Below are 22,794 nucleotides of genomic sequence, written 5' to 3' on the forward strand. Positions count from 1 at the left end.
AATGTTATTACTAGAACAGAAAAACAAACATAGATTAGTTTCAATAGCAAATATAACGCGTATGCAGCAGGTATAAACAGAAGGTGTAAATGAAAAGTGACATAGTGAGGGAGAAGTTAGGTGATGTGTCCAGTGGAAAAGCAATCAGAATTTTTATGGGAGGTGTCTTTTCAGCTGCGCTCTGAAAGTAAGAAAAGAGGAGATAAGGGAATGCCAGAGTCTGGGTGCAAGAGTGGAGGAGTGGTTGGTAATTTGCAGTTTTGTGTGTGTGTGGGGGGGCCCAGAGTGAGAACAGAGAAGATGTGGATATTATACGGGGTTGTTTTATTATGTTTACTAGGAAAAGGCATGAAGGCACCAGGCTGAAAATGTCTGAAAAAAGACCTCAGGAGTAGCGCTTCTCTGCAGGTGAATGTAAGCCATCTGACCTTGGAAAGTGTGGTACGGTGGTATTGTGTGTGTGTGTGTTGGGGGGGGGGGGGGACTGCAGAGTGGATGAGTTTTTTTTTTTTTTTTTTTTTTGCCATAGTGCTAATAGCGTGCTTGTAAAACATTCTTTACTGTTCATCACTCTTAAAAATGGCCCATTTTTATTAGTGTTCTACCCTGTTTAACAAATGCAAATAAAATAAAATGAATGCATAAATAAGGGCTTGCTAAGAGACAAGTCTCATAATTCCATAAGCAGTACAAAAACAACCATGATGCACACTTGGACGTAGTAAGAACAAAAGTGGTGGTAAGGAAAAATAATCTGGTTGTCAAAGCATACATGACGAGATACAGAAAACTCAAAGGCCCTCTATTATGCCAAACTACACCAAGTAAAAAGTGTTCATGTCTTGATGTCTGAGTTACCAAAAGCAAACCGAATGAGCATTACTAGATACTGACTGGCCAATCTACAACAGAGATAACTGCTAGCATTATTACTACAAAGACAAGATATTTGCAATGTTTGGAAAAGCAACCATTACAGATGAAATATCCTTAACTCACATCTTAAGCAGATCTGTCATATACAATTAACAGAGAAGGATGACTCCATTACAGTAAAAGAGATATGGCACAGCCAAGAGATTTATGGCCAACAAAGAAATAAAATATTATGATGTAGCATGATGTTGGGGCACAAACACACCACAGATCCCTCAAGATGGGCAACACAGGCTGGCCTGAAATAAAAATAAAAGTCCACCTGACAGTGAGCTAAGAGACACACCTAGTAAATCTGCAGGGGAAACAAGAGAGAGACTATAAGCAAAAGTGCAAAATGAAGTTAACCACTCCTGGCTAACTCCTACCTACTAGCCTAAGGTAGAGTACAATACTATATTTTTAGCTATCCTTCAGCAACCCATTCCAATATTGCTAAGCTTTTCTATTTCCTTTCTCCTATTTTTTAATGCTCTAATACTTATTTTTCATTTCTCTCTTTTCTTAACTCATTTCTACTGCAGACTTTCTCTACCCTATATACAGTCTCTTTCATTATCTTTGAATCCTACTCCCTCCTCTCTTTTTCAGCTATCTAATTAAAACCATACTATCTTCATCTCATCCCGTCTATATGCCATTGCATCATCTTGCGTACTATCTAAACTCTACTCTATCCTCTAAAGAGATATTCTCCCTCTCCCAAAAAAAAAATGCAATTTTTGTATTTCGCTGTAATGTACATACGTTTCATATACTTGTACCGTTTTGACACAGTGAAGAATACTTTTCTCCTTGATTTATGGTTTTTAAGTACAGCAGTCTTTTTTTATTTGTACTTGTTGATTTATTTATTTATTTTTTACAATGGAGCTTTTCACTGTGGGCCTCCACTGAAAAAGGAAAATTTTCCTGCCTAGTTGAACTATCCGGGTAAACAAATGCAATCAATAAATAAAGCAACTTCAGATTCACAGACAGGCCATGAAAAGCACCTTTCAGAAGACTCAAGATTGTTTTAATAAAACACAAGACTGAAAACAAAAAAAAACTAAGCAGCATATTGTGAAGCACATTAACCGTGGTAACACTGAGTAATGGGAGAAATGCCTTGGCAAGAACTTGTTCATTACAAGTTTTTAATACTCTGATTACTAGCGGACTTTGATTTTTCATCCATAACAGTAAGTGACAATCTGTTCGATTATGATCACAAAGAAATCATTTTGTCTCTGACAGATTACTGCTCAGGATGACTATAAAAAAAAAATTCAGCCACCAGACATTAAGTTTCCTTTTAAGCCCTAACCAATTCCCCATGTGCATGACCTGCAAGTTCCTAAGAGGTGAGGATGCAATATCTGTTATGCTGCGAGATCACTCACTCATTCCAGCAACATGCCCCAAAATTCCCTACTACTGCAACCGCTGTTTTTTTTTTTTTATTTGGGGTAGTAGTGAAGAAGAATGGAAGAAGTTTTTTGAAAGTATTAACATAATTCCTTGGCTGAAATTTACAATGGGTAAAGTGGGAGTGAAAACACAGTTTTTGGATGTAGAGATTGAAATGGATGTCAGCAAGCAAATGTTCAGTAGTACCTCATTTAGAAAGGACACATTCAAAAATAATTATGTAGAATTTAATAGTTTCCATCCAAAATATAAGAAAACTATATATTTAAAGGTCAAGCAATTAGAATCAGCAGGATGACAAGTGAGGATGATATGTTTGAGAAGGAACTAAAAGTGTTAATTGAACTTTTTAAAGAGAGGGGATATCCTGAAGAACTTGAGAATATTGCTAGGTATGTAACCCTTGAAAGAGGTAACAGATTTTCCCCTATTCTTAGAACAGGTATGCTCAATTTTGGGACACAACAGACGCAATTTAGGAGTAAAAATAAAGCTAGAGCTGAAAGAAATTGTTCGTTTCCTGTACCCATGAGCACTGATGGTAAAATAATTAAAAAAGTCATCTTAGATAACTGGAAGATCATTTTAGGAAATGAGGAATTAAGTAATATCATTGGGGCGAAGCCAAGATTTGTTAATAAGATAACCCGAAATTTAAAACAATTGTTGGAAAACAGAAATATAGAATATGTGAAAGGAAGTAGAAAACTCGGAACTTACCCTTGTTTAAACTGTTCACAATGTAGATACATGACGGCAACATATAGTTACAGATTTAAACACCTTAATTTTGAATTCCAAAAGTTGGTATAATAGTCAAAGTGAAGGGTTAGTATATTTAGCAGTATGTGCAAGCTGCGATCATTTTTATATAGCAAAGGTTCTGGGATCATGTGCTAGCTATAAGAAAAAGAGATACTACAAATGCTTTGGCAAAGCATTCACTACAATGTAATGAATGTAAGAAGTTTTTATTTTTTGTAGTAGAGAAAGTAGATAACAATAGGTTCATCGAGGGCTTCAACAACTATTTAAAAATCTCGGAATTAAAATGGCAGATTTTCTGAGACCGGATGTTATACCAGGATTAAATGATAAAGTTTTGGTTAAAAATTATTTGAAGTATGTAAATGAGTGATAAAATGACATCTGTCTTGTCTTATTTACACTTAGCTGCAAGAGCTTTTAATGAGCAGAAAATGTTGCTTTCTGTCTTTTCATTTTTTGTTCTTTAAGAAGTGAAACATTAATGGTACTGTATATTTCAGTGTATTTTTTAAAACTGGTATATACGTTTTAAGAACCTGTTAGTGATTTGTGACGTCATGAATAGTGAGTATTTAAGGAAGTGATGTTTTTGTATTAGTATTCTGAAGAAGTCTTGTATTAAATGAGACGAAAGTGCACAATTTATCATTCTGGTGTTGTGTTCTCTGTGCTGTGTAGAGTTTTACTTGTTAACAAGTCTTTAATACTTTGATTACTAGCCGACTGATTTTTCACCCATAACAGTAAGTGACAATTTGTTCGATTATGATCACCACAAATAAATAATTTTGTCTCTGACAGATTACTGCTCAGGATGATTACAAAAAAAGTCAGCCACCAGGCATTAAGTTTCATTTTAAGCCCTAACCAATTCCCGTGTGCATGACCTGCTAAGTTCCTAAGGGGTGGGGATGAAAATACCTGTTATGCTGTGAGATCACTCACTTATGCCAGCAACATGCCCAAAAATTCCCAATTCGGCAACTGCACACATTTCTCATCAAGGAATCTCTAGATGAACTCAGTGATGAGATGCATGCTTTGGAGATACTGCTCCTTCCCTCTCCTGGAAAAAGCAAGCAGGAGAACTATAACAGTAATACACTTCCTTTCTAAGCCACCTCCTCCCATGCTTGTGTATCCTGCACTTCAGTTAGATGATTAATGCTCTTAAATAATTGCAACATTAAATGCAATGCAAATAAGGGATGTAAAAAGAAATCCAGTTAAGTTTAACAAGGCATGGACTTTACTACTCCCCTTACAATTACATCAATAGCATATGGTAGAGATGTATAAAAGGAAAATTATGAATAATTTAATTTAAAAAAATGCTAAAAAGGGCTACTGACAAAAAATGCCTTGATACAGGTTAGAATATCAGCAATTCACTTTAACATTCACTATCAATTACACATTAACTATTTTGTTTTACACAGACTGTGCTAACACTTCTAATGTAAAAGCCTAGCCATACCTCATATTAGGCTGCCTTAAAAATAGACAAAGGATCTGGTCTCTCCACATTTAGAGGGATAAAACCCTGAAGCTGACCAAGTTGTTCAAAACCAGCATGGGTTCTGCATGATTCCAGTGGGAGAATATGGTCCTCAAAGGCAAAATGGCACTTGCCTATCTTGAAGTAACTGAGGGAGCTAAATCCACCACATCTGTGATGTCTACTGATGGGTGGACAATCACTCATGAAACAGGTTTACACTGCTGAAACATTTCAAGTGCCTCTGAACTCTGGGGAAACAGTCATGTGAGGGAGCACATCCCTTTTCCGTTTTAAGTTGCCATTATGAATTTGCCTGCTGCCTACTGGAAAGGATTTAGGTGAGATGGGCCAGGGATCTCAAAGAGCAGGTGAAATGATGGTCCTGTTAATGCCAGACTCTCACCTTCCAAAGAACAATAAAAGAATGGGCTGTAGGGTTCTTGCTCATTCCTGATTCCTTGCACTTGTTCCTGGAGGGAATGAAGAGGACAAAGGGGTGCAGGGAAGGAGGACATTTGGGAAGCCCTTAGGAGAAGACAAAAAAAACACTGACAATGGATAAAAACACTATTTTCTTCATGAAACTGATAGCTTAGTAGAAGTCCAAGATAAATAAGAATACTAACCCAGACACTTTATGATTCAAACCATTCGTAGAAGTTCCAGCAGCTATTTGTCCACTCTTGTGTATTACAACCATGCCTAGGTTAAAACAGTATGAAAAAATATATTAAAAAGTCACACAGAACTGAAGTAAATCACATAAAATCAGAAGCAAAGCCATAATACCACTTACAGCCATTTTCAGTTGTGACAGTAAAAGAAAAAGAAAAACCTTAACTAAATTGGTCAAAATAATGCTAACTGCACACTCAATAACCAAATTCCAAAAAATATTTGCAGGCCATTTTTTCTAACTAGCACCTTCAGTCAGATAATGGGACAGAATGGCTGAAGACAAAATTATTTTTAAACTACTTTTTTCCTGTGCAGGCAGTATACAAAGACCAGAGCTATTAAAAAATAAATTATCAGCGGTTTACCTTTGTACATGCAACACAATCAGATATGCCATTTATCTGGAGGGCCTTAGTTAACCCTTAAGTTAAAATGCAACACACATTGATGTATACTGCTTTGATGAAATAGGTGCAAGGCATTTATGAGGGTTGCTCATTATTCCCAAGGATTGCAATAACTCAAACAATGTTGACTGTTTGTGCATATATGGTACCAATACAGAATAAACGCACTAAATGCAATCCAATTTATATGTAAATGACAAGAAAGTTGCTCCTTGAGCAGAGATGTCACATTAATGCAATAACCATAACAATCCTGCAACAGGCAGACATGAGCCATCTAGATGTTTTCTAAGATGCAGCACAGATACTGTGGACATTATTCTGACTACTTCCAGAAAGAGGTATACCGCAAGACATGCACTTCATCAAGCTAACCATTAGCATATTTAAATATACACCACATGGTACATCTGTCTTTTTATGGTTATAAATATACCTATTTTACATACAGTGTGTGTGTGTGTGTGTCTGGTATTCTTCATCATTTAAGCTACTCATCTCTAAATTTATCCTATGGCATCATGGGCTGTTTTAACATCAAATATTACTTCTTGACTACATCACTAAAAGTAGCGTTTCCATCTTTATTATAACGGTCGACTCTCCTTTGTCCATATATCTGATTCATTTTCTCAATGGCCTTCAAAATTAGGCATATTTGATAGGGCTGCTCTCTTTGGACATAGTTCTTACTGCGCTATGACTTTATTCAGATACATATGTAGAACAGCCTCTCTCTGCAACACTGACAAAAAAACTGGAGAGACTCCACTTCTTGTGACTATGACAGCTTTGTCTACTCACTTCAAAGTACATGTATTTTACAAATTTTTATGATTCCCTCAGAGTTTTTCATCTTCCCTATAAACATACAAGGCTTTGGCTCAGCTGTTTTACCAACTACTTCAGCTTCAGGCTTTCAATCTTTCCCATGGTTTTTCACGGGCAAATACTTGGCTAGGTGCTTTTGTGGGCTATTTTACACCTAGTTAATTTCCTTTTCAAAAGGAGAGACTCAAACCCTGTTTCTTATGTTTGTGAGGTAACACCTTAACCTTTATGCCAACCCCAGCCCCTGCTTCTGATTTTACAGTAGTAGATTTCAATTTCTTCTCATTTCTTTCCAGCATGTCCTCTACTCAGTACTGATTTTCAGGTATCAGTAACGTGGCATGTTTCCAGACTTCTGCCCATTAACACCTGAGCTAGTGGCATACTGACTCCTCCTATATTCTAACACTGAGATAATGATCCACATAGCTACTGCTACAACATGTTCCCATTAAGATTCTTCATTGCTTGGATAGTGCTCCTCGCTTAACCATTATACCATGGCTTGTGTGGAATGGCGTTTTTATGTCTGAATTTCTGACTTTAGTATTGCAGACCAGTGTCATATATGACATAAGGTACCATCTGTTTCAAAAATATACACTAACATTCTAATCACATTTGTGGTCAACTGTCTAGAATGAATATTTTAGATCAATGAAAATGGCACCAGCAAGTAAACCCTTTTCCAATCCCCCCCCTTTTTTTTTTTGCAATGCTGTACAGAGGGGCGGTAGTTAACTGTTTTGATGGCCAGGCTGGTTGCAATGAGTCTGAGGGGAATGTGTACATGACAGCTACCACTGTTTGCAGCAAATGGTGTTTACAAGTTACACGGAGGTCTTACATATCTGCAGACTAGTAACTCCCAATACACCACTGCATGCCATGCAGAGTGGTTCTCCAGACATGACTCCATCAACTAAAGCCACAGCCCTTGGTTCCACCATTTACCTAGCACGGACAATTTTTTGCAGCTCTGGAATCCACAGAGCATGTCTCACCAGCACATTATCCCTGACCCTCTCTAAAGAGTAGCAATCATGTAGAGCATCATCGTCATTCTCTTTTCCCAACTAGCTCCTCCAGCTACATAGATCACTAAATTAACCAGGAAATAGCCCAAAAGAGGTGGCTATTTCCATATTTGTAAGTATTTGGTTGGTTAAGGAGTACAGTTCAGTAAGTGCAGTTAACTTAGACTGGAAGTCACATTTTAATGTGAGAATGTCATATTTATCAGCATATTCAAAAATGTGACTGTACATTATTTATCTGACTAATACAGAGCCCTCAATCCTGAACTTGAAAGAACCCAAAGTTACTGGCAAGAAGAGCCACACAGCAGTGGTAACCATGAAAAAACGTTATGTACTCACCATAATGGTTCATCTGTGTTGTCTATTTTCATTCTTCAACTGCTGGGTTGGGATCCAATCTTTAGATCGGATTCAGCCATTTCTTTCACATCATAGTACACAAACTCTCAAGCTCCTCCTTTTACCTACAATGGCCTAGTCAACTTACATACCTCAGATCTAGTTTGCTGCCCACAGACCTACAGAGTAGTGGAAAAGCAGGAAACAATGGAATCAGGCATTCAAACAAAGAAACAGCAGTTCCTCCAACATCCTTCGATCTTTCCAAGAGTACAACAAAGGAGGAGGTTGGTGGGAGGGAAGCTGAAGAATGAAAACAGACAACACAGATGGAACATTATGGTGAGTACATACCTTTATCTGACGTAATTTTCATTAATTCCTCAATTTTTGGGACAGAGTCCCCAGCTACCCAAATCCCAGGAGGACTCTAAAGAAGGACATTCCTGAGCACAGTTGAGCCAAAGACTGCTCTTCCTCTAGAGACCAGATCCAACTTGCAGCTGCACAAATATCATCTAAAATATCATCTAAAGAAGTTCTAGACAAAAAGGTTGAAGAAGTTACCACAAACCTGGTGGAATGAGCTTTTGGTGGCCTTGGTCAAGGGAAACTTTTAGTTATGTACTCACCATAACTTCAGATGTTTGGTATCCATCTCGCCTACATTCTGACTGATGGGTTCGAGCATCGGGCCGCCCCTCGGCTCCGACTTCAATTCCAAGGCCAAAGAAGTCTCTTATTGGCTGAGCTTACTATATCCCAAGATGCACCACTACCAGTCCCCCAGATCTAGTTTGTCCGCATACATGCACACATGCACGCACTGCTTATATAACATCGTCAGATGAAACAAGATAAAAACAGTAGAACTCAAAACCGTTCAATCTCTTCTGATCTCCAAGGCAGGGGGAAGGAGGGTGGGTATTAGGAATGTAGGCGAGATGGATCCCAAACATCTGAAGTTATGGTGAGTACATAACTAAAAGATGTTATGTGATCCTATCTCGCCTACATTCTGACTGATGGGACAGCGTCCCTAGCACCTGAATCCTGGGTGGCTCACTGGAAAACACTCCTGAGTACCGTGGAACCAAATGATGCTCGCCCTTTAGATGCCACATCCAATTTATAGTGGGAAATGAAAGTGTGCGGGTTGGACCAAGTAGCCGCAGCACAAATCTCAGAAATAGCGAGCTTGGAATGAAAAGCAATAGAAGTTTTACCAGAAGCTTTACCAGAAAGGCTCATCCAGACTCTGCTACACTTTGCTGTGAAGGAAAGGTTAGTTTGCTGTTATTTTTTGTATTTCTGTATTGCCTTTCTATATTTTGAATACTGTAGTTTGTTTTCTTTATCTTGTGTTTTGCTTTGTTTTAACAGCATATTAAAACTTCAAAAGAGACCACAGCTCTCTCTGTTCTGAGTCAGGCAGAATTTTTTCCCTCCCTCCCACCCATTTAAGTTGTCTTGTTAAATACCACTGTCTTTCTAGTTGCCCGCCTCTTATGTTAATCTGACCATATATCTCATTTCTCTCTACTTTCACTGGCTTATGTGAGTAATCACAAAACCATCACTTTTGAAATCCCACCCCTTCAATTATTTAAATTTATTGGCCATCCTACAGTATTTCATAGTACCAAAATACAAAAGTAACCACCCCTTTCAGTCCATCTTGCTGTTTTAAAAATAGTAACTCTCCACTAAACCTTAACTTTTTAAACAGGTAAAACTCAAGTTACCTACTTTCATATCTAACTTCTCTAGTGCACACTGCAGAGTGCATTCTTTTCAATCTTACCTTTAAGCATCCCTGTTACTAGCACTTTGTCTAATACCTAAAAAGATCATCTCTACTTGACTCCAAGTAGACTTTTCTCTATCTGTTAAACCTAGCACTTGCTCCTACAGTACTTATTACCTTGATACGGCACTCTTATAGATAGCACCCCAAAAGGCAAACCCCCATTTCTCGGTCACCACGTCCCCGAATCTCTTATAAAGTTTTTGTCTAGTCCTTCTAGCATGTCGAGGATCAGTTGCTAGTGTCCTCTCCTGCTCAGCTGGTGAACCTGGGAATATTGAGGCAATGTTACAATTGCCTCATGTACACAGACAACCCTCTCCTCCTCCCACAAAACACAAATACATGCGAGAGATGCAACTATACGGCCAAACTGGAGGCTGAGCTCTCTCAACATAGGACTGGCAAGACCAGTCAGGAGGAGAAGGTTACCACACACACTATAGACCCAGTCTCACATAGTACCATCACAACCTCAAATCATACACAAACACACAAAGACATACTCGGCGGCTCTGATCAAAAATCTACCAAAACAGCAGAGGCCACCAAAGCAGACACCCAAACAACCACCACCTCAGAACACAACACCTGCAACACATAGACCTCACAGTCAGAGTGTCAAACAGTCACAGCCCTTAAGGCCAAACACAATGCCAGACACACTAGTCATTGGTGACTCCATAGTCAGACACACTGACGTCCCGCTCACCAGACTGAGTAAGGAGAAGGTCACAGTAAGCTGCCTGTCAGGCGCTAGAATCCGCCACATAACGCAAGCACTCAGGTCTCTCAACAGCAGGTACAAACACGACTCAGTCATTGTCCACGCTGGTGTAAGCGACCTGAGACGTACCTCCTTGGACTACATGAAAAGAGACATTGAGGAGCTCTCTGATTATGTAGCCCAGGCAGGTATGACCCTGACCTTGAGCAGTATCCTACCTTCACCAAGAATGATGCCACAATACAGAGATAAGATGATCAGCTTTAACAATTGGCTTAAACTCTGGTGTCATTCAAAGGGGATCCAATGTCTGTCTGCCTGGGATGACATGCTGGACAAGCCACGCTGCTTCGCAAGGGCGGCTTGCACCTGTCACCCTGGGATTCGGATATTGGCAAAGGCTCTTGCCACCCCATAGTGCCTTTTTAGGCAAGGCTCAAATTCTAAACCTACCACCCTAGAACACAAAAAGGAAAAAAACTAAGGGTAATGCTGCTCAATGCCAGAAGTCTAAATCTCAAAATGCACGAGGCCCTTCTCAGTATGGAGAACATCGATGTCTGTGCAGTGACAGAAACCTGGTTCAAGGCTCCTGAGAGCACCCCAGCACTATCAGGTTTTACCTCTTATCATGCCCGGCCCCAAAATCCGGACAATACCAAGAAAGGAGGGGTATCCATATTCATCAAAGACACCCACACCTCAAGACTGGTGGCAACGACGATGCATCGGAGACCATCCAGGTGCAATTAACCATAGGCAAGACTGCTCTGCAAATTGTAGCATGTTACAGGCCACCCTCACAAACTCAGGAACCTCACATGGCCTTCCTGAAAACACTAGAGGGATAAATGTATCACCAAACACCATCATACTAGGTGACTTCAATTACCCTAATATAGACTGGGAACACTACTCAAGCCCAAACACCCTAGCCCAAAAGTTCATGGAATTCATAAACTCAAATGCCATGGAACAACTAGTCACCATCCCCACAAGAGGAGAAAACATACTTGATCTCATCATCATGAACATAGGAGCACAATGTTCAACACCGGAAGTATACCCCTCACTGGTGAGATCAGATCACAAACTAATCTCGCTGGAGGTCCTCATCCCACCCCACCTGAAATAAAAAAGACCACAGTAAAGAACTTCTCGAAAGCCGACTTCACACTTCTAAAGACTAGTGTGGTCTCCTTTAAGGCTCCCAAGCCGGCGGAAAACAGTACTCAAGCCGCTGAATCACTTACAAATGCCTTCTACCAGCACCTGCAGGACTGCATGGATAAGGCAATCCCAAGCAAAACAAAGACTCTTTGTACCAAAGGCAAGCGTCCAGTCTGGTGGACCCCAGCCATAAACAAACTCTACAACAAAAGGAGGAAGCTACTACAAGATAGAGCAAAATCCTTAAAAGGTAAGACACCCTTGATCACTATAAGTAAAAAACTAAGAGCTCTCATAAAATCATCCAAAGCAAATTTTGAGAGAAAAATAGCTAAAGACTCAAAAGACAATCATAAGGCCTTCTTTAGCTATGTTAGAAACCTGGGAGGAAACTCCCAGATATGCTCAGAACTAGTTCAAAATGATGTGAAGATTACTGATCCTACAGACATTGCCAACATACTGGCTGACAGGTTCAGTGCAAACTTCTCCCCTCCCCAAAAGGAGAGATATCTATACCAAGCGATTGCAGCCCCCAAACATCTCCAACGCCCAAGTGAGAACTGCTCTCTCCAAAGCAAAAACACAGCATCCATGGGACCTGATGGTGTCCCGGCTGTGTGCTCCACGAACTCAACGAGGAATTAAACCCACAGCTAGGACAGCTGTTTAATCATAGTCTTACCTCTGGATACGTACCCAGGAGTGGCGCACTGCAACTGTGGTCCCACTTCACAAAGGCGGTGCCTCCACTGACCCTGGAAATTACCGGCCCATTAGCTTGACAAGCCTTATCTGCAAAGCCATGGAGAGGATCATAATGGACCTCATAAATAAAGACATAGGGAATTTGCAGACTTTGGATCCATCCCAGTTTGGCTTTGTCAAAGGCAGATCATGCCTTCTAAACTTGGTTGACTTTTTTGAAACAGTCACCAAAGCCATTGATGAGGGAAAGGCAGTCCATACAGCCTACCTCGATCTAGCGAAGGCCTTCGATACAATACCCCACTCGGGTATCATTGAAAAATTCATCAGCTTAAATGTTAACCCATACATCACAAGATGGGTTGCAAACTGGCTCAGTGACAGAACCCACAGGGTCAGAGTTGCTGGCGCCATGTCAGACTCAAAGCCTGTCACAAGTGGTGTACCACAGGGCTCAGTCCTGGGCCCACTCTTGTTTGGCATCTACTTTTCCGAAGTACAAGCAAACACAGGAGGGTTATGGCTGACAAAGTTTGCAGATGACTGCAAACTGGGCCATAGTAGAAAACACATCTGACACAGATATCCTTCAGAAGGGTCTCACAGAAACGGATAACTGGTGCCAGAGCCATGGCCTAAAGTTAAATGCCAAAAATGCATAGTCATACCCTTCGGGAAAAACAAGGTTACCCCTAGCTACCAAATAGGTGGCAATCCACTGAGCACAGAAGAAGTTATCAGGGACCTGGGGACCTAGGTTGATAGTAGTCTGTCATTCGACACCCATGTAGCTAAAGTAGTTAGGAAGACCTTCTACATTGCCCACCTTATCATGAAGGGATTCTCATCTAGATCAAGGGAGGTCATAGTCTCCCTATACTCATCACTCATCAGACCAATGATTGAGTACAATGCCCCATTCGAATGTATCTGACCCGACACTTGCAGCAGCTGGAGAGGCCACAAAGTTCCTCACCAAAAGGATAAAGGGTCTCAAACATCTGTCCTATGCTGCCCAACTGAAAGAACTCCAGCTCTATTCAGTCGCCACCGCTTGCTCAGAGGTGACCTTTGCCTAACATACAAGGCCATGTCAAACCCAGATTTGATGAATATGCTTCACCTCAAAAATCTAGATCCGTCAGAGCCACAAGGCGGGAGACTTAAACCTCGACACGGCTATTAATAGGACGTGCTGGAGGGATAGATTCATCACCCAAAGACTCCCTATGCTGTGGAATAAAATCCCGGTATATGTGAGGCAGAGCACCTCGCTGGCCTTGTTCAAGAGAAATCTTGACCAATGGATGGGAGATCGCAGATATACCCCAGGGATTACCTCAGTGTCACTGCTCAACAGAGGCACAGCAAAATAATGGGTATAGTTCCCCATACTAAAGGGGTGGCGTAAGCCACAAAACTATGGGCTAGGCTTGTAAATGCCCTCGGGCAGATAGCCTAGTATGAACCTATGAACCTATGAACCTAAGTAGCCATAGCTCTGGTAGAGTGAGCTTTGATAGATGTTGTAAGTTGCTTATTTGAAGATGAATAAGCCTGAGTTATACAATCTCTAATCCATTTGGAGATAGTAGCTTTAGTGATGGTTTTACCCAATTTATTGTCTGAAAAGGACACAAACAACTGGTCTGATTTTCGAATTTGCTGAGTCCTGTCTAGATAGAAGCGTAATTGCCTGTGAACATCCAATTTATGGAGGGTGTACTCCGCTTCATTGGAGAATTTTGGAAAGAAAACTGGTAGCTCTAGAGATTGCTGGAGACAGAGATTAGAACAAACCTTTGGGACAAAAGATGGGTTAGGCCTAAGTGATACTCTATCCTTGTGAAAAATCAAATACGGTGGTTTGATAGATAGGGCTTGAAGCTCTGAAACTCTTCTTGCAGAGGTAATTGCAACTAAGAAGGCAGTTTTCCAAGACAGATATTTTAACTCACATGTAGCAGCCGGTTCGAAAGGGGAAGATGTTAAGGCACGTACCAAATCAAGATCCCACGGAGGCAGGATGAAAACTGGGGTCTTAACAGCCCAGCACCTTTAATGAAAGTTTTGCATAATCTGCTGCTCATCAACGGTGGATCCATGGATTCGTGAAATTTAGAGATAGCTGCTAGTTGGACTTTAATAGTAGAAACTGAAGATCCTTGATTAAACAAGGATGTTAAAAATTTCAAAACCTCTGGAATCGGGGCAGTGATAGGGTCTAAGCCCCTGAGTTGAGCCCAGATAGCAAACCTCTTCCACTTACTGAGGTACAATTTCTTAGTGGTGGGTTTGTGGGAAGATAAAATGTGAATAACTTCCGGGTCTAGGGTGTGATTTCTGACTAAAGTCGGAAGTGGAGGAGCCAAGCTGTCAATTTCAAAGTGTGAAGGGACTGGTGTTGTTGTCCCGACTGATGAATCAGCAGATCCGGAGTTAGATCCAAAAACCAAGGATCGTCCACAGCATGTTTCTTCAGGTAGGGAAACCATACCTGACGAGGCCAGTGCGGAGCAATTAGTATCATTGTGGACCCCAATTGAGAAGCTTTCTGGATGACTTTGGGGAGAAGTGGAACCGGAGGAAAGGCATAAAGTAGACCTGTTGGCCAAGGTTGGACTAGAGCATCCATAGCTGCCTCTGACGTGGAGTCAAGGAGAAGAACCTTTGCACTTTGAGTTTTGTGGTGTTGCAAATAGGTCGCAGCACGGGTTCCCCATCTTCTGAAAACCTGAGCTGCTACTGTTTCAGGGACCACTCGTGAGGAGAGAGAATCGTCCTGCTTAATCTGTCTGCCAATATATTGATTTCCTGGAATGTGGGTCGCTACCAAGAAACGGTTGGTAGCTACAGCCCATTCCCACACCCTCATGGCCTCTCTGCAAAGGGTAAGATCTGGTCCCTCCTTGTTTGTTTAGATACCAGACCACCGACATGTTGTCTGTGTGGATAGCGATAATGCCTTGAGGGAGAAACTTGTGGAGGCCTGTAGGGACAGAAGTACAGCCCTCATTTCCAATACATTGATATGGAGAAAGGTTTCTGGAAGCCAAGAACCCTGAACTAACCTGCCCAGACAATGCCCCCCACCCTGTCTGGGAGGCATCCGTCGTCAGGGTGGCCACGGAGGGGATAACAAAGGTCTTCCCTGATTCAGATTGGATGGCTGAAGCCACCAGCGGAGGTCCCGCTTGCGTTTCTGTAATCATAATGGGGTGATTGAGGGGGAGATTCTGAAAGGACCATTGAGTCGATAACAGCCACTGAAGAATCCTCATGTGCAATCTTGCCAGTGGAACTAGGAGAACCGTGGCAGACATTGAACCTAAAAGTTGCAGGACCATCCTGGCTGGGGCTTTGGATCTTGAAAGCAGGGCTTGAACTTGACCTTGTAAAGTTTGAATCCTTTCGGTAGGAAGAAAGACGCGCATCAATTTTGAGTCTATCTCTGCTCCTATGAACCTTATGCGCTGAGAGAGCAGCAAGACAGACTTTGACCAATTGAATGTAATTCCCAGGGTAGCACCCAGGGAGATGGTGGCTTTGAGGTTGTCCATAAGTAGATGCCTGGTGGTGGCAGTCAGGAGCCAGTCGTCCAGATAGAGAAACACTTGGAATCCAAGACTCCTCAGGTGAGCAGTCACTACTGCCAAACACTTGGTGAACACCCTGGGGGCTGTTGTGAGACCAAAGGGCAGTGCACAACATTGGAAATGACCGTCTCCCAGGCTGAAGCGCAGATACTTCCTGGACGCCCGATGTATCGGTATGTGATAATAGGCGTCCTTGAGATCTATGGAGCACATCCAAACATCCTTCTCCAACAATGGGAGAATGGATTGTAAAGTGACTATTCGGAATTTGGATTTCATGACGGATTGGTTTAGTTTGCTGAGATCCAATATTGGTCTCAGGTCCCCTGTCTTTTTTGGCACTAAAAAGAACCTTGAGTAATTTCCGGATCCGATCTGGTCTGTGGGGACCGTTGGATGACTCCTTTTCTAGCAGCTTTGACTTCTGCGGCTGCAATTTCCCTTTGACTGGGTGGTGGGTCCGGGATTTTTGGACGGTGGGGGTGAGTGTGAAGGGAATGGTGTAACCTCCGGCAATAATCCGGCACCCATTTGTCCTGAGTGATAGACTCCCAGGCTTTTAGGTGCTTGGCAAACGGCACCCGACTGGCTCGAGCAGCACAGCTGGGCAATCCCTCATGAAGTGTGGGAGGCTGAAGAGCCACGAAAGGACTCGCGGTCTCCAGAATTGCGGGGCCCTCTGCCGCCTCTGGGACGGCGCCTCCCAGAAAAATTTCCCGCCCTCTGCCTCTGGAAGGGAATCTTCCTGCTGTTGAGGAAAAACTTACGTGATTTGGAACCACATCTTCCCTCCTCCTTTAGCCTTGGGATAAGGCCGAAGGGAGTGGAATAACGGCACCTCTGCAGATAAAGTTTTTCCCTCTTGCTCACATCGGGTAAGAGTGTCTTTAACCTTAGGTCCAAACAAAGAGGACCCATCAAAGGAGCGTCGTGAAGGAAGACTTGAAGGCCTCCAAAATGACACAACGGAGCCAGGCTTGTCTCTGTAGAGCCACGCCTGTGCCTGCTCTGCCCGCCTTCGGCCGCATATGAAATGAGCCTCATGGACGAGTTAGAAATCGAGGTAAGGATAGCCAACTGAGAGCTAACTGACTGGGCTAGCTGCTCAGGTAGGTTACCCGAGAGGGAATCTGACAGCTCCTTGACCAGATCCCTCTGTAGCCTGGTAAAATGTGCCAAATAATTCAAGGACCTTAGTAAAGGCCGCTGAAGTCAGGGTGCGCATCGGTCCATGCTACTAGACTCCTTATTAGGAGGATGGACGGACGTTGAAGCCTCTGCCACGTCCTGTTGTGTAGCAGATCCCACCACGATGGCATCTACAGCCACGCCTTTTGTCAAGAACTCCTTCTCGGGTGGGGCAGACAAAAATTTGTTAGGGCGAGAAGGCACTGGTTCCACAGTATCTGGATGTTCCCACGCCCTCCGACAAACCAAATCCAGGAGCTCGTCGAAGGGCGGAGACACCCAGGAGGCGGAGGGCTGAGCCCCAAAGGCCTTGAGAAGCACTGACTCTTCAGCAGAGGGGGGTTTAGATATCCAGCCGCCTCGTTGTTTGAGGATCTCTAAAATGTCTGCGAATGAGACATCATCCGAGGACGACTTCGGGGACGCCTCTGCATCATCAAGATCAGTGTCCGATGTAAGAAACTCGGGGGAGTCCACGTGCTTCCTCTTGCACGATCTCTTCCTTGGGGGCTCCTCTGAAGACAACTCTGAAGAACCCTCAGGAGGAGGGGAACCCCCAGTGGGGATAACCTCAGGCCCCGGGGCTCCGCTGCCTAAGGACAGGGGAACTGCCAAAGACCCAGTCTCCACGCCCAGGGAAGGTGCTGGTAAAGCCGGAGAGATGGCCGAAGAAGACTTGGCCAAGGCACTCCTCATAGCTCTGAAAGCCGGACCCCCAGAATCCTGGGAGTGTCCGGTCCCCGGAGCCATGATAGCAGACGGAAGTCCCGCAGCCGAAGCACCGAGAGGGAGGCTCGGAACCAACAGCATAGGTCCCGAAACGTCACCCCCGAGTCCAGCCGAAGAAGTCCGCAACTCGGACCCGAAGGCCGGGTTGGAGTAAGGGTCGGAGCCGACCCTAGGATCTCTACTGCTCCAACAGCACCTGCTCACGGAGCCAAGCGGTCGGAGGAGGAATGGCAATGACATGGGCTATCGGCTCAAGCCAACTGGGTCGGAGCCGAAACAAATTTTTGAAAGACTGGGGACTGGAACAGTCTTTGGAGCACCCTGTCTATGTCCGAATCTGACATCCTCGATGACCTAGAGGAGACTGAACGGGTTCGAGTTGGCCTCTCCAACGGCCCCAAGGGGCTAGGGGACCGGCCCGAGGCGACTCGATAACTATCGGCCCAAGGAATACCCAAACCAGTTTCCATCGGTGCAGAGGAGGACTTAGGCGCCGAGGAGGAAGTGTCTGAGCGACAACCTTCATCGGCTCCGAGACCAGTGGAGCCGATGAAGGTGACGCCTCGATGCCCCAGCCATCGGCTCCAAGCCAGAGAAGTCGAGACTGGAGGCATCGAGGCAGACCGTTCACAAGTCCTTGGAGCCGAAGGAGAAGCCTGCCTATGTCTTTTGGCGGTCGGGTCCGACGGACTGGTCGGAGCCGCCTTTCTTTTAGCAGGAGAAGGAGAGGATGCTAAAGCTTCTTCAAAAGAGGGTTTTATAAGGCCTTTCAATATAAGCTTATTTTTCCTCTCTTGGAGGACCCTCGAGGAAAAAGCGTGACACACGCTGCAGGACTCCTGCAAATGTTTGGCGCCCAAACAATATACACACAGAGAGTGGTCATCTGTGATAGACATTTTAAAACTACATTTAGTGCACTTCTTGAAGCCCGAAGGCCTAGGTGCCTGAGACATTATAAGCAAATTTAAGTACTCTCTCACAGACAAACTTAGTCTTAGTCAAGATTAACTTGCCGTTCACAACGATAGTCTGCAATAAAAAGGCCAATTGAACAACCGTATAAAGGAAATTAAGAAACCCTAAAGGGGATTAACCAACAGGAAAGGCCCTACAGACCAAGGGAGCCTGTAACCAGAACAAATATCAATCACACACAAATTTTCCACAGAAAAGTTGTCAAACACACACAACAGCACAGAGTAGCCATTAAAACAGCTTTTGTTAAGAATTTAGCAAATTTCTGACAGAAAAAGTTAGTGAAAAAAACACTACTTAGCTCAGCCAGCTCGAGACCACGTCTTTGCTAGTTAGCGGCAAACGAGATCTGGGGGACTGGTAGTGGTGCATCCTGGGATATAGTAAGCTCAGCCAATAAGAGACTTCGCTCTTTGGCATAAGCGTGCCGAGTCGGAGCCGAGGGATCGGCTCCGAACCCATCAGTCAGAATGTAGGCGAGATAGGATCACATAACATCCTGCTTTTTCATAAACAAAGGCAGTACAGTCAATCAACCATTTGGCTTAAGTCACTTTAGAAAATGGTTTGCCTAATTTTGACTCTAAATGAAACAATCGTTTGGATTTCTCAATTCTTTGGTTGTGTGAAGGTAAAATGTAATCATCTATGAACATCCAAGAGGTATAACATACATTCTCCTTTGTTTGAGAAATTTGGAAAGACTGGAAGGTTGATAAACTGATTAATATTGGATTCTGACACCACCTTAGGTAGTAAGGAAGAGCTGGTCCGTAAAGATACCCTCCCATTGTGAAAAGTTAAATAAGGAGGCTCCAAAGACAGAGCTTGAAGTTCAGACACTCTTCTGGCAGAAGTAATGGCAACTATAAAGATAGTCTTTCAGATCAAAAACTTTAGTTTAGACTTGGCTGAAGGTTCAAAGTGGGGTTGGGTTAAGGCCTGAAGAACAGTTAAATCCCAAGGAGGAGTAGAATCCTTTAGAGGAGGTCTAAGTATGTTCCTTTTAGAAAGGCTTTGTAAAATTTAGAGGAACCTAAAGTAAAATGATTTACTCCTATGTGAAAGTTGGAAATGTCTGCTAATTTTTCTCCGACATTTGAGGAGACAGTCCCTTCACTGAAATTTGTAGCTAAAAAGTTAAGAACCTTCGAAATCAACAAACTTTTCCATTTACTTTTGTAAACTTTTGTAGTGGAAACTTTATGCGATGACAATAGAATGTGAAGTACTGTGGAAGAGAGCCTGGACTGTCTTGCAATTAACAGACTTGGAGAAACCATACGATCAACTTGAGGCCTGAAGTGTCTGGATGAGTCATGTCTGTTGGAAGAGACAGTAGGTCTGCATTTGAATCCAGAATCCAGGGTGAATGTAGATGATGAGGCCAAAGGAAGGGAAACCAGATCTGACAAGGCCGGTAAGAGGTAATGAGGATAACTGTGCTCCTCAATTGAGATGCTTTCTGTAGAAATTTTGAGTATTAGAGGTAATGGCATAAAGGAGACCGGAGGGCCATACATGAAGCACAGTGCCCCCTTGGGGACTCCGCCACTGGGGGGATCAGGGCAAAGAATCTTCTGCACTTGAGAGGAAATGCAAAAAGATCACATTACAGTTGGCCCCATCGATGGAAAATCCTCTCCACCACCTTCATATTGAGAGAACACTCGTGAGGGACTAGAATAGACCTCTAACTTGTCTGCAATTATGTAGGACTTCCCTGGAATGTGCATTGCTATCTGAAAGTGAATGGATGAGACCACCCATTACCATACTCTCATACCTTCTCGACAAAAAAATATATGGTTCCCCCTTGTTTGTTGATATACCAGACCACTGACATATTGTCCATCTGAATCACAATAGTCCTAGTTGGAAGACGGTCTTGGAAGGCCTGCAATGCTAGGAGGACAGCTCTCATTTTCAGGACATTGATATGCATACGTTAGCCTCTACAGGGACTGTGTGTCTTGGACTGTCCTTTCCCAAGAAGTGCCCCACCACCTGATTTGAGGGGCATCTGTGGTCATTGTGGCCTTGGGTTGAGGGAGAACAAAGGGATTGCCTTTGATATTTGGCTGAAAAGTATCCACCTTTGAAAAAAGTAATTCTTGCAAGCTTGCATTATTTTGACCTGATTGGATTAATGTTATTAGAGACCAGACCATTGAGTGGAGAGTGCTCATTGAAGGATCTTCATACTGTGCCTTGCCAGCAGTACAACAATGATTGCCATTGACATGGATCTTAATGCTTGGATATCAGGCAAGCTGAGAAAGAATAGCTTTGAATGATCTTTTTGACTTGGGACTGACCTGTCTGAATTCGAGACATGGAGACAGAAGCTATTTAACTGTATTGAACAGAGCACCAATGAATTCCAGAGTCTGAGTTATAGTGAGTTGAGATTTGTTGTAATTGATAGAAATCCCCAGATGAGAGCACAAGTGGAGTAAGTAGTCTTGTACTTGAAGTAATTGGGTCAGGAGCCAGTCATCCAGATATGGAAACACCCGGAATCCCTATAGTCTCGAGTGAGCTGCAACCACCATCATACACTTTGTAAACACCCTGGGGACTGTAGTGAGAACAAAGGGAAGTGTTCTGAATTGGAAACAACTGGCTCCAAGCATGAATTGCAGATATCTTCTGGTTCATCTGTTCATTTTGATTGCATCTAGGAGATATATCAAGCACATCTAGTCATCCTTGTGCAGAAATGGCAGAATGGACGGAACCATGACCATCAGGAACTTTGTATGCTGAACTGATCGATTTAGTTTGCTGATATCAAAGATTGGTCTCCAGTCTCCTGGCATTTTTGGCACTAAAAAAAATACTGAACAGGTTCTGGCCTAGTTTTGGTCTAGGGGAACCTCTTGGATGACTCTTTCTAGCACCTTGTTTTTTTCTAGTGCTGTTGCTTCCCTCTGACTAGGCAGAATACCGGGCATTTTATTTGATACTAGAGGAGGTGAATAGAAAAATGGTATTGCATAACTTCTGGAAATTATCCTCAGCACCAACTTATCTTTTGTAATTTATAGCCAGGCTCTTTGCTGCAGGAAAAAATGACCTCTGACTGCCTCCAGAGATGGACAGTTGGGCCTTCTTTCAGGAGTGCTGACAGGATCAGTCAGAGAAGGTATCCCTAGATCCCCAATTATGTGAACCACCTTTGCTACAGGGACGGCATCTTCCATTTGAGTTCTCTCCTCTGCCCTTGAAGGAACTGTCACCATGTGGATCTTGGAGGGAACCCGGACATTGTTTAACCACATTTTCTGTCTGCCTCGTTGGTTCCTAGAAAAGGTCTGTTGAGGGGGTCCAAAAACCTACACCCACAGTAGACAGGGCTTTTCCTTCCTGCTCACACCTAAAGAGCATGTTGTTTACTTTCAGGCCAAAAAGGAGGTTCCGTCAAAAGAAGCACTGACAAAAGAAGATCTGAAGTGTTCTGCAAAGTCACATAATTTCATTTAGGCATGTCTTCTGATGGAATTGCCTGAACCCGCCACCCGTAAGATACCTTCAGCCACGTGGGAGATAAGCCTCATGGATGTGTTTGAATTTGACTACAGGGTAGCCAGCTACGAGGAAAGAGTACTCTCTACTTCAGAGAATATGGTCTCAGAGAAGGATATGGAAGGTTCTCTGATCAAATTCCTCTGGAGTCTCGTAAAATGTGCCAAATAATTCGGTGACCTAAGGATGAGAGTCGCTGAAGAATAGACACCCAGTCAGAGGGGGTGGTGGACAGAGGAACTGTGTTCTGCCAGTTCCTTCTTAGTAGCTGCCAATATGACCATAGCATCACTGAATACTCATTTAATCCAGTGTGGTCTATCCTTGGGTGGTGCCAGGGTTCTGTCTGGTCTCTTGGGGATTGGCTTAGTCATGTCTTGCTCCTCCCACACCTGATGAGACACTGAATCAATGAGCTCATCAGTGGGTGGAGTTACTGAGCAGGTAGAC

At 43.1% G+C, this 22,794-nt stretch overlaps 1 protein-coding gene across 1 annotated transcript in view; it reads right to left on the reverse strand.

Moving 5' to 3' along the window:
* Nucleotides 1-22,794, reverse strand: part of AGA (aspartylglucosaminidase) — a 293,146-nt gene that overhangs the window by 169,082 nt on the left and 101,270 nt on the right. Inside the window, exons 7-11 of the mRNA XM_044062526.1 lie at nt 20,816-20,839; nt 20,347-20,370; nt 20,102-20,107; nt 12,224-12,240; nt 5,245-5,324 (exon numbers count right to left, since the gene is read on the reverse strand). Of these exons, the coding sequence (XP_043918461.1) occupies nt 5,245-5,324; nt 12,224-12,240; nt 20,102-20,107; nt 20,347-20,370; nt 20,816-20,839 (151 nt within the window). The remainder of the gene's footprint in view (nt 1-5,244; nt 5,325-12,223; nt 12,241-20,101; nt 20,108-20,346; nt 20,371-20,815; nt 20,840-22,794) is intronic.

The sequence above is a fragment of the Protopterus annectens genome, chromosome 2.part1 (genome assembly GCF_019279795.1).
Source record: "Protopterus annectens isolate FY-2018-M chromosome 2.part1, PAN1.0, whole genome shotgun sequence".
Taxonomy (NCBI): domain Eukaryota; kingdom Metazoa; phylum Chordata; order Ceratodontiformes; family Protopteridae; genus Protopterus; species Protopterus annectens.